This window comes from Mercenaria mercenaria, chromosome 15 (assembly GCF_021730395.1).
Source record: "Mercenaria mercenaria strain notata chromosome 15, MADL_Memer_1, whole genome shotgun sequence".
NCBI lineage: Eukaryota > Metazoa > Mollusca > Bivalvia > Venerida > Veneridae > Mercenaria > Mercenaria mercenaria.
The window spans coordinates 7,350,745-7,363,391 of record NC_069375.1 but is presented as its reverse complement, the minus strand read 5'-3'; the positions used below and the strand labels follow the sequence as shown (position 1 = coordinate 7,363,391).

The 12,647-nt window shown below is 35.3% G+C and overlaps 1 protein-coding gene across 2 annotated transcripts in view; it reads right to left on the bottom strand.

Moving 5' to 3' along the window:
* LOC123536350 (uncharacterized) overlaps window positions 1-12,647 on the bottom strand; it is a 41,419-nt gene that overhangs the window by 1,777 nt on the left and 26,995 nt on the right. The window contains exons 6-7 of one of the 2 annotated variants that reach the window (XM_045319512.2): window positions 6,432-6,558; window positions 5,374-5,600 (exon numbers count right to left, since the gene is read on the bottom strand). In XM_045319512.2, coding sequence (XP_045175447.2) covers window positions 5,374-5,600; window positions 6,432-6,558 — 354 coding nt within the window. The remainder of the gene's footprint in view (window positions 1-5,373; window positions 5,601-6,431; window positions 6,559-12,647) is intronic. The other variant, XM_053524467.1, reaches the window with a different exon arrangement.

Here is a 12,647-nt window from a genome sequence, read left to right as displayed (position 1 = left end):
ATGTGAAATGAAACTGATTTCATTGAGTGGAAAATGTAATGAAATAAATAATAAATAAATAAATAGATTACAAACGTGTCAAATGATATGCAGAGAGTGAGTGCTCAAACTTGCTTCATATATATGACACCTTCGAATTATTCAATCAATGATAATACTAAGTCCAGCATATGTTAAAAACGGCAGTAGATGCAAGTATAAAGTTTGCCAGAAATATATTATAGTGACATGAGACTCGGCTGTTGCTAGGAAGGCATATTCTTTGGTTCTGCAGACTAGAGATGTACTTGGTAACATAATAGTTAGAATGGGTGTGTTTCACACAATCTGCTCTATATTTGGGCCTGTAGGAAAATTAATGAAGGGCAATGGTCTTACAGAAGTTGTAATAGAATCAGGAATTTGTTCTAGTGGTTCACGTGATAAAGTATTACCAGGTAAACGCTACAACCATACTCTAAATGTACACAGGACTGTAATCGAAGCTCTTGAGCGTTTGCTTCTATGCAAGTTTGAAGAGACAAAACCCTACAAAGAAAGCATTTTAAAAGAAACTAACATTACAGAAACGGACTGAAAGTCCATTCAAAGGTGTTTGAAATAATAACTCTCCTGACTTATATTTCAGTAGACATGGGCAGTTCAAATCAGAAATAAGAAAGGGTGAAAGTGGCATAAACTGCTCAATTTTGGTTAATGTATGTAGACATAATTCACTTGATGTTGTTGCTCATCAAAGCAACACAGATTAATGCTTTTGTTTAACATACAGCATCTATGAAAAAAATGTGCTCTTTCTTCTTCACATTTGATCGCAATAATGATGCCCGCTACCTTCTCGATTACCTGTTGACATTGATCAATATTGATCCAGATGCAGAAGAGCTACTCCGAAGTAATGATTTTAATGTACCTAGGTCTTCTGTACCAGCATTGAGAAATGCTGTAGATATCACTACAGAGCAGACAAGTAACAGACATGCAAAGTCTGAGGTTGGCATACTTGGTTACAGCAGAAACTATGTTGCATATGTCCAGTGGTGCATGATACGTCATTACAGAACAAGTATGTTGAAGCAACACTTCAGAATGCAGAAATACACAGAGTGGACATGTCCCAACACAAAGAAGTTTAACATATTCAAATACGCAGATGTGAAGAAGTTAACTGGGTTATGATGGCACAAAATCCTTTACGAACCCATTTCAGGCTGAAAAAAACAACAAAGTTGACAATTACTGTGTGTTGTCTGGTATTCCTGTGAAATCAGAAGTCACTCATGACCTTAAGGCAACTGAAACAGGTGAAAAGACAACAGATAGATTACCAAAAGAAGACTGAATGAAAAATTAGTTCCTTTTCTAGACACCGTTCAGAGAAGAAAACTCAAAACAATTGCCACAGCTGAAGTTAAAATACTCAAAACAAAATACTACAGATAAGAGCAGAACGTAAAGTGTATGGACAGCTGGTACTTTTGTTTGTTCAGCGCAACATAGATCTAGAATCGATACTTTCTTTTCCTCTAAGACCTATCCCCTGGCCGTTATAGCCACTGCAACTGGAATGCCAATGAAAACAGGCAAGTCAAAACTACTTCATTATGTAAAGGCTGCATCCATCTAAAGTAGATCTTTTTTGTTGATTGACAGTAAAGTCCTGCTGCAAAGCTTAGTAAGTAAACATCCCTGCAACATTCCAAGACGTAGCCTAGGTCAACTACCTAAAACAGCTCGTGTCGATTTGTAACTGACACTTACATTCCTAAGTCGATCAAATCATATCAGCCTGGAAGACGTAGATCTTCTCCAAAATTCTTACTTGTCAGGAGTGAAAACTAAAGGATCATGTAACTGAAAAGCATTCATGTCAAATGGTGAAAACAAAACACAGTTGATCAATCTAATTTTCGAACAATGAAAATGTGATTCCAATGCAACAAAGATGATGAAGAAGACAACTGTATTTTGTCAATGGTGAAAGGTGTTAATTACACACAAATGAAGATGGGAATAAAGTTCAAGCTCGACCTTATATACCACTGTTTCTATACAAAGGAAGAAGCAGACGCAAGAATAATATTCATTGCATGGATATGGGTACTACTAGCACTACACGAAAGGCAAAAATCCAAGTAAGATCCCCAGTTACAGACGTGTTTATGTTATTGGTGATTGATATCTTCAAAAATACAATATACTGTTGTTTTTTTTTTCTTTTTCTTTTTGTTCTTACACTGGAACAGGCAATAAGAGACACCATTTAATTGCTCACATCATATTTATAAGCAAAGGAAAAAGAATCTGCTCAATTTTTCCTGCAATAAATTGTCTGAATGGTTGCAACAACCAGTGCTTTTGTTTGCACAGCGAAAGTAACACCGCTCAAATTAGTAGAGAAGAAAACAGGTGTATGTTGCAACATTAGCAGAAGTAGTTTACATCGCTGATCAGGTGACCTCTTAATGGCATCGAAAATATTGTCTGTGCAATCTATGGACTGAAAAATACAATAACATCAACAAATTTATATTATGACAGGTTTCTTGCAAAGTATTGAGTACGTGCTGGAAATTCACCGAGCAAATATAAAGGCATGGGCATGAGTCTATTTCCACTCTGCCAGTTGTCATTTAAAATGCACATAACACGTGTGCAATATCAATGTACCCAATTATACCAAATGTAGGTGAAAGTGTATAGAAATTTGGATCAGAAAATCTATTTGAATATGACCGGTGTTCCGATAATATAGTGCTTCAAGAACTAGCTGAAATTATTTGGGACACACCAGCAGCATGTGACTTTAATGACTCTGATAATGACTAAAAAGGAATAGAGATGGCCAATATAATTTTACACCATATATGGAACAGACAGTGATTATGATGACTTAGGTGACTGAACCCCGCAACTTAATTATTTCTCAATTTAGATTTGTGTGAATTTATTTGGTTAAACAGATAAGCAGTTGTATGCGTGTATTTTTCAGTTACTTAAATAAACTTTCAGTAACGTATTGTAACGTAGGTTACAATGTCACTGCTGTGCTGTATGCATTTTTATATCAAACTAGTTCGAACTTGATAAGATACTCGCATTAATTAAGTTTGAACATCATTATAAGGATTACATAAACAATCTATTGACTGAGAAATGAAAATATTATATCGTGAATTTTAGTAACGTATATAATGGTAACGTACTTGTTCTTAAAACGACTGAACGATGAATACTTAAATGTACTAATGTAATGTGTATCTGAAACTACTATTATTTAGACATATCTGATATTTTCTGGCAATTAAACCTACTGAATTAACTGATATGAGATTTTTTTATAAAACATATGGTAACCTAAATTACAATATGAACTGAACGATTGAGAGAAGAAAACTAAACGGGAACATTGACAACAGCATATTCTGCATATTACTAAACCCATTTTCTAATGATTTTGGTTGTTTCTACCATAAAGATCACCACATTCCGGTTTTATCATTTATTAAATAATTGTTAAGTAACTTAAATAACAGGCTATAACTCATATAGAAGATGACAGACCTTTTTATGAAACGTTCAGCCTAACATGGACGGGATAGAAGCAAGATATGCGGTAACAGACCGCGCCTGAAACTATTCAGTTGACGACCAATTAAACTCAGAAAATCAAGTAAAAATAACAATTCTAACCAAAACAGACACTGGAGAAGGTGTCGTTGCTTCTTTTTTATTACTTACACTCTGATACCGATAGTAAAAAATATTTATGCCCGTTTATTTTCCGACAAAACCATAACATACCTTCCAACTCTCTTAAAAGCAACAACATACATATAGTTTAAATGAAATGATTAACACCATTCGTCCGCTAACTTCTGTTGGTGGGGGAGCTAAAAGTTTAAATGTGGTTCAAATAAAACCTGCCAATAATTCAATCATTAACATAGACACAGCGTTCTTTTTTTAAATAAAGGCATTTGGCTCATGAATTTTTAATGCCGCAAATGAGATATGCAGTAAAAATATCATTACATTTACACTACCGTAAACCATAACTTGAATAATTTACATTAACAGCAAATACAGATATCTAAGTGTCAAAACTCATGAGTGGAATATATTGAATGATTAAATACCATGTGGAGATATTTTTCAGACAATAGCTGCTAATTTTTTATTTACGACTTAGAATAAGAGTCTTTGAAATAAAATGCATCAATCAAGTTAAGGTGACAAGGAGATGTAATAACTTGCTTATCATTTTTTGAGCGGTCATAGGAAGTGCTTGATAATAAAAATGACTGATACATACAATACAGTTAAACCCGATTTAGCGGATTCCTGTATCAAGCAGTTACTTGCCTTAAGTAATAAACAAATTACATTTATTCTTTAACCACTTGTGCATACTTCTAGCTTTTGATGTTACCTAGAAAATTATTTTCGTTTCATACAACTACAAATTATTTATATTATTAATGTCACTGAGGAGTAGTTTGTTCATAATGCCTTATTCATGCCCTGTGCTACACATTAAGGGCAGGACATTTTAAACCATTATGTTAGAGGACCATATGTTAGAATGGATATAGCCACCTATGTTATTAAATAAAGTTATTATTATTTTCATTATTATTATTATAATCATTATTTGAGCCTCGCCATGAAAAAACCAACAAAGTGCGTTTGCGACCAGCATGGATCCTGACAAGCCTTCTCTAATTGCAGTAGGCTTTGAAAGCGAGCAGCAACGGATCCTGACCAGACTGCGCAGATGCGCAGGCTGGTCTGGATCCATGCTGGAGGCAAACACACTATTTTAGTTTTCTAATGGCGCAAATCAAATTTGCTTTTTGTTCTAATTTCAACTTGTCTTACGCAGCCGGATTATGTTGGTCTTTCAGGTGATTGCTTAAAAGAGATTTGACTGTACAAATAAAACAAAACAGGGATTTGTATAGGTATTTTGTATGACAATGATTTCTTTTTAAACTTTTTTCGTTGACATTTTTGAACGTTGATTAACTACTTATTTATTTGAATGATAAAATGTCGGCTTTAGCAAATCTGGCAAATGTAGCAAAGAAACCAAAAAGAAAAAGAAAAACGAATCACGCGACTTACCGCTAAACATATACAGCACATTTATTTGAACTGACTTTATGAATCATGTTTCAATGTTATCAATAAGATATCAATGGCAAATATCCATAAGCCATCTCTTTTCTATGGCCAGAATTTATCGGGCCATCAACGTTCATTCAACTATTAAATCCGCCGTATATTTTACTAATGTGTTGATTTTTTTTTTCTCATCTCAAGAAATATCGATCTCAAGTACATATAAACATCAGAAGCAATTTAACATACTTGTACACGGTATAAATATCTCCTTTGAAACCTTTCCATCTAAGACATATCTCATGAGTTTGTCGCCATCTTGTTGTCTGACGTCAACACGGAACACATAGAACACGTCTGGCTCGCGGACGGCGAGAAACACGCGATACTCATTCACATTGGCGTTATGTTGGACGTTCCTCACGTGACGCCATTCGGGTTCAGCCTCTCTTGAAGCGTTATATGACATGTACAGCCTGCAGTGAACAAATTTTATATTTTATCTGCACCAACCATTCATTTATCTCACAAACAAGGGCCATGAAAAATATTAACAGTATCTTAAAGGAGGAAATCTTGCTAGTAAACTGAATCCGAGCAAGTTTGTCTGATGCCATTTTACTAGTAAGTTTTAAAGTGGTCAGAAGCAACAAAGCACTTCCTGTTTTGAGAATGGTCTTCGAAAATCTGTACTAAGCTCAATAAATAAAACATGAAAGTGATCTTGGTCACTTGGAGGATGGTCACATGACCGAGTGCACATAGTTAGAATTTAGTATGGAAATGTGCTGCAAAAAAAACAGAATGAGCCGTGCAATGAGAAAACCAACAAAGTGGGTTTGCGACCAGCATGGATGGATCCTGAGCAGACTGCGCGGATGCGCAGTCTGCTCAGGATCCATCCATGCTGGTCGCAAACCCACTATGTTGGTTTTCTCATGACACGGCTCGAATACATTCGATTTGAAAAGAAATGTATGTGAGTGATTATTTAAAATATGCGCTCAGAGTTATCTTTTATTTATATCCTGTCTTTTCCATTTGAATCGATATGTCTAACTGCATCTACCTTCGCATAATGTGATGAAGGACGGCGTCACTCGACTTCATAAAGTTAGCAAATATTTAGTAATAAACTCCAAAGTTTATAACGTAAGTGTACATGTCAGTTTTATTTGAACTTTCGTTTGAAAAACGAATGTTCCTGGTTATAACATAGTTTCATATCAAATTTGGTGGGAGGGGTATGGGTAGGGGTAGGGGTAGGGGAGAGGGCATAGATAACATTAAACCACATCTCAACTTACTCATATTGAGCTATTGGCCTGTCCGGATTACCACGGTCCATATTTCTCTGCCAGCCCTGCCAGACGACAGTTGCATTTGAACAGGTCACGTTTTCTGCCGTCGGTGGGTTCGTCAACTGAGGAAGTTCTAAAATACGAGACTGTGTTCTTGATCATACAAATAAGTATCACAGTAATGGCACATGTATATATTTGCATGACAGGCAATATATACTTATTTTTGTCATAACCAGGTGGATAACAAATAAAACTGAAAAGGTTCTGATTGTAATAGATACATTGTTTTGTTGTTGGGGAATAGCGAAAAGTCAGTTTATGGTTTTTGATGTTTATTAAAATAATATATCCAGAATAAAATTTAAGATGTTGTCAGGTCTAAAGATTCTAGCAAACTGATACAGAAATACAGAGGTACAGAAATATAATTGTTTAAGCAATTACAAAGGCAGCATTCAATGATATATCAAAGAAACAAACATATTGAATCAAAAGATTTTACAGTAAGGTGTTAATGATACATGTCAATCAATATGGAAAATAAGAGACTTTGAAGAACTAATTATAAACTGAATGGAGAGATTTGGTAACAAGGTTCTAATGACAAATGTCAATCACTTTGGCCTTCCTTAACTCTTTGAAGTTTGAGAAGACCCAAACTTCTGGAAAATATACAAAATGTACACGTAAAAAATATAGATGTGAATATCACATATATAACATCCGCCCTCGAAAAGAAAACAAATAATTAGTAACAAATCAACATTACATTGTTTTATTTATTTTTTTTTAGCTTAATTATATATGCAAAATAAAGGAAAAATAAATGTACTAGCAATGAACATACAAAAAATCTCACCAAATCAACTTGTATATGATGTAAATTTAATATGTAGCTGAAACTACACAAACAATTTACAGAAACCTGAGGTACTCTATAATACCATAGTGCATAATTAATGCTTATTACATGATCAATGAACATTTGACATACAAACTAGATTTCCAGGTTATAATACATTACAATATATGCAGAGCCTGCCATAAATGCTTGTAATTATCACACTAAATGAAAATTCTATGCAGAGCCTGTCATAAATTCTTGTAATAATCACACTAAATGAAAATTCTATGCAGAGCCTGCCATAAATTCTTGTAATAATCACACTAAATGAAAAATCTATCAGGATCCTAGTGTAACTGAACATAACAAGTCTTAGAATACCCCAGCTTGGTATCAAAATGTAATTATTCAATGTCCATTGAAAGGAACATGATTAGAAGGAGTCTGTTAACCCATTTGTAAACAGACATTTTCTAGTAAAATACCCTTTTGAACTGAGAAGCCTTCGCACTATACAAAAATGCCATCAGAAACCTATGTACATTGATTATTCAATCTCAACAATGACAGGGGGCGGTTTCTCTCTGACCTGTTTTAATGCTAATTTGCTCATGGCTGTCAAAGGAACCCAAACATCATTTTCAGTTGGTTCCACTCTAAACTGAACAAGATACTGTCTTTCATTATTTACATACTTCTGTCCCAGAACGTTTTTGATTTTGTGATATCCATTATCCATTACATCATCACTACTCATCACATCACTCAAATTCACAGTCAATCCCAGCCTATCTGGCTCTTTCCTCTGATGGGATGATTTTCGGATAGGGTGTGTGATTTCTTCCTCTTTTTGGTCTGTTAGTTGTTTATTTTGTTTGATTATTTGTTCATTCTGTTTACTGGCCTCACAGCATTCAACACTAGGCATGAAATATGACGATGGGTTCGGCTTTCTGACATAGGCCATTTTCAGTCTATTAATGTGAACAGTATTTTTTTAATAACTGGCCATTTTCAAGATTTTTTAGATTGATAAGGTGTGAACTGGGAAGATTAACAACAACAAAAGGTCCTGAATATTTGTTCTGAAGCTTTTGTCTTGTTCCTTTTGTTTCAGTTAAATGATAAACATAATCTCCTGGTGAAAGGTGAAGGACATTTTCTGTTAGATTTTCTCTTTCTGTCATTTTCTGTTGATATGATGTAATATTGTGTTTCACTTCAGTCCGAATTATATTCAGTTTGTCAATTTGTTTACGAACGTATGCCTGCATATCAGATGGTACCGTATTAAAATCCGATGGTATTGGTGCACTGAGAGGGAATTTTGGTCTGTGTCCGAATACTATTTCATGCGGTGAATATCCCATACTTGAATGAACTGACTGGTTAATAGAAAATGTAACCGAACTGAGCACTTCATTCCAACTATTTCCCTTGTGTTGTAGGTATGGTGTGAGACGTTCTGCGATAGTTCTGTGTGTGCGTTCACATGCTCCAAGACAATGGTGACTGAAACTTGGTGTGAATTCCTGTGCAATATGCAAATTTTTGCAAATTTCCTGCAGACATTTAGAAATGAACTCTGTTCCTAAATCAGAAATTAATGTATCACATACTCCATATTTGGTGAATATTTGAACAAGAGCAGAAGAAACGGAAAGTGTATCTTTATTTGCAATAGGGATGGTCACTAAGTATTTACTAAACATGTCTACAGCAGTCAAAACATATGAATATCCTTGGCGTGTTATTGGTAAAGGCCCATAAAGATCTACTTGCCAAACTTGAAACGGCTCAGTTGGTGTGGGGTAGGCTGTAACCCGTGCCTTTGTTGGTTGTTTGGTAACTTTGCGCTTTTGACAGTAATCACACGATCGTACATAATCCGTAACTATAGGTCCCATAAGTTTGAAAAAATACTTTTCACGCAATCTATCTGAAGTCGAATGTCCACTCATTGGCGAGTCATGGTATAATTGTACAACTTCTTTGATCATAACAGCAGGAACAACTAACTGATAACAGTCGAGTAATTTTGCCCGGTTTGATTTTGACTGACGTGAATGCATTAATAATCCATCAATAAGCAAATAATCCGTTGACTCAAGAAGAATTCTACGCGCTTTTTTCTGTCCTTTTGGTAATTCATTGTTACCTAAGTATTTAATGAGAGAGGATAGTTCAGGGTCACATTTCTGTAATTCTTTCACTTTCTCAACACTAAAGTCAAACTTTTGAAATAGTTCAAAGCTAATATTCGTGTTATTTTGTTCAGAAGAAGAAGGTGATTCACTAGTTTCATATTCACTTGTAATCTCAGTGACTGTTGACGATGAATCAGTATGGACAGTTAAACTGTCAGTGTTACAAAGTTTCTCCTGTCTTGGTTTTGAATAGCCCGATTTTTTAAAATGATCTGTGGCATAATCCTCACTATCTGCATCGTAATTGCCATTTTCTTCTGGTATTGTCTGTAATGAGTTTTTAACCTGAGAGTTAATGTCCTGTTTAGAATTGCATAACAAGTCAGTCAATGTTTTCCCATCTGGCAACCTAACGCATTTATGTTTTTCTGGTATGTAAGGGAAACAGGGGTCATTTTCATCAGGACTAAATTCCAGTTGTTCAGAATGTTTGTTTGGGAAGTACCTGGATAAAGCATCTGGCACTGTCATTTCACTTGCTTGTTTGTATATTATTTCACAGTCAAATTCTTGTAAAATCGCAAGCCATCTTTCATATATTGCACCTTTCATTTGTTTTTGAAAAGTGGTTTTAAGCTTTGATGGTCACATTCAACAAAGAAATGTCTACCCCGTACGTAAGATGCACAATCTAAAACACTTGTCACCATTCCTAAAAGTTCGAGTTTGGTAGGTCCATATGATTGCTGATAACTGTTCACTAACTTGGATCCAAATCTGACGACACGTATAGTTTCACATGTGTTGTCATTTGTTTGATGTTTTTGATAAAGCATATATCCAATGTCCTTACTGGAAGTGTCAACTGATAAATAAAATGGTAAGTCGAATCTTGGGAAAGCTAATGCTTCAGAATTTAGCAGTGAATTTTTCAACACTTCAAACGCACTTTGGTGTTCCTGTAATCATTTAAATTTTACATCTTTTTTGAGTAATGTGTATAAACACGCTGATTTCGCACTAAAATTAGGAATGAATTTTCTAAACCAGTTCATTAGTCCGAGAAACCGATGTAACTCTTTCGCACTTTTTGGTGTAGGATAATTTCTAATAGCTTTCAGCCGATCAGGCGGTGGCCGAATTCCTTCACGTGAAATTTCATGACCCAGAAATATGCATTTATTCTGTGCAAATTTACATTTGTTAGGTGATAACTTCAATCCTGCAGCTCGTAGCCTTGAAAACACATCATTAAGATCATCTATATGACGCGAGAATGTTGGAGATGCTATGACGACATCGTCCATGTAACAAAGTGTAGTCTTAAATGAAAGGCCTTTAAGCACCTTGACCATTAACAACTGAAAACTATGGGGACTTGTTTTCATACCTTGTGGGGTCCTCTGAAATTTATACGTTCCAAAACAAGTGTTAAACGCTGTACACTTGGCTGATTCTGGTGCAAGTTTCATTTGAAAGAATCCCGAGCTTAGATTAATTGAAGATATGTAACTTGCGGACATATCTGCGAATGATTCCGTTAACTCCTGCACATCTGGAATGGCATATCGAAAGTCCTGCGTCTGCGTATTCAAATATCTGAAGTCAATACAAAAGCGGTACATTGACAAACAGTCTTGCTTTGTTCCGTGTTTTGTACTTGAACTGGGCTTATTACCTTTAGCCACTAACACAACTGGGCTTGTTATGGGTATATCCTCTTTCTCAGACACTGGGGTAATAACTCATTGTTTCAATAATTCGTCAAGTTGATGACGCAAAACGTCCCGTTTTTCTGGTGTTAACTTATATGGTCTCTGATGTTTAGACTTTGCATCAGGCCTTAAATGAATGTGATGCTCAACAAGATTGGTCAGTCCTAACGCTGGATTTTCGTCAGTAACAAATACATCTTTGTTTTCAAACAAACAATTTTCAAGTTTAAACTTTTCATAGTAGGAGAGAGAACCTTTGTCAAATTGAAAATAAGTCATAAATCTGGCTTTCTTTTCTGTTTCTAACTTAAAACTATCACCCTTGTTCTGACCAATACCCTGACCTGAATTCACCTGAACATGGTTACAATAATGAGGTGTAGCAAATGAATTGTCTGTCGGACAGCCCTGTATACTTGTCTTATCATCAATGACCTAAAAATACCCTAATGGCTTATTTCTGTGAATAACAAGTTTTATCAGTGGGGTTAGGGATTTTCACAGGTACCATACGATTCTGTGGTGTAGTAACCACTGAGCGGGCAACTAATAATTTCTTCCTATTTACATATTTTACATTAGAACAAAGACTATTTAAACCCTCAGTAAAGCGTTTTGGTAATTTACCATAAACAATAGATTCTGAATTTGGAGGTAAATAAATACGTTTCTGAGCATAAATTTTTGAATCAGAAAAATGATATCCATCACTAAAATCTAAAATCAATTTGTTTGATTTTATAAAATGTGTCCCTAGAATCAATGGGTGAGAAGTGTCTTTGAGCTCATAAACATCAAATTCCTTTCGGTGTCCTTGAACGAAACATGATATGGAAGATATTCCATCAATATTAACTGACTGGTTGTTTGCTAGCACAATGTTACTACTATCCACCGGTGTCAAACTGCTTTTATTGTGCACTGGTAAGGATTCAAACAATTTCCTTGACATAAAGTTTATGGAACTTCCTGTATCCAATAATGCTGATATTTCCCTGTGATGAAATTGAACTTGTAAATAAAGGAAGTTATTATCATTATGTGGATTAGAATTAGTCAAGAAATCAAAATCACAAGAATCACACATTTCACCATGTTCATGTTTCAAATCTCGCGAATGATTGTATCGTTTTATTGGCAATTTACTGCGTTGCCGCGTTTTACCAAATGACCTCCTGAGCGATCGCGGTCTTCTTCCCTCAGGCGTATGAAGTTTCCCTGTTCCTGGTTTCTGCTGGATCCGTCATATGGGTATCTGGTTGCACACTGACGGGCGTCATGGCTAAACTGGCGACATAACTGACATCGCGAATCTGGATCTGATGTACCCCGAGCACAGTTGCAATATTTCGCAATGTGTCCTGCACCACCTCATGTGTTGCATAATTTGGAATTATTTCTTGGTTTGTTTCTGTTGATATTCGTAAGAGAGTCTAATCTTCTCGTTAGCTCTTCAATTTTGCTTTCAATACTTGAAAAATTAGCTGCTGCTACAGTTGGTTGTGTAGATAAT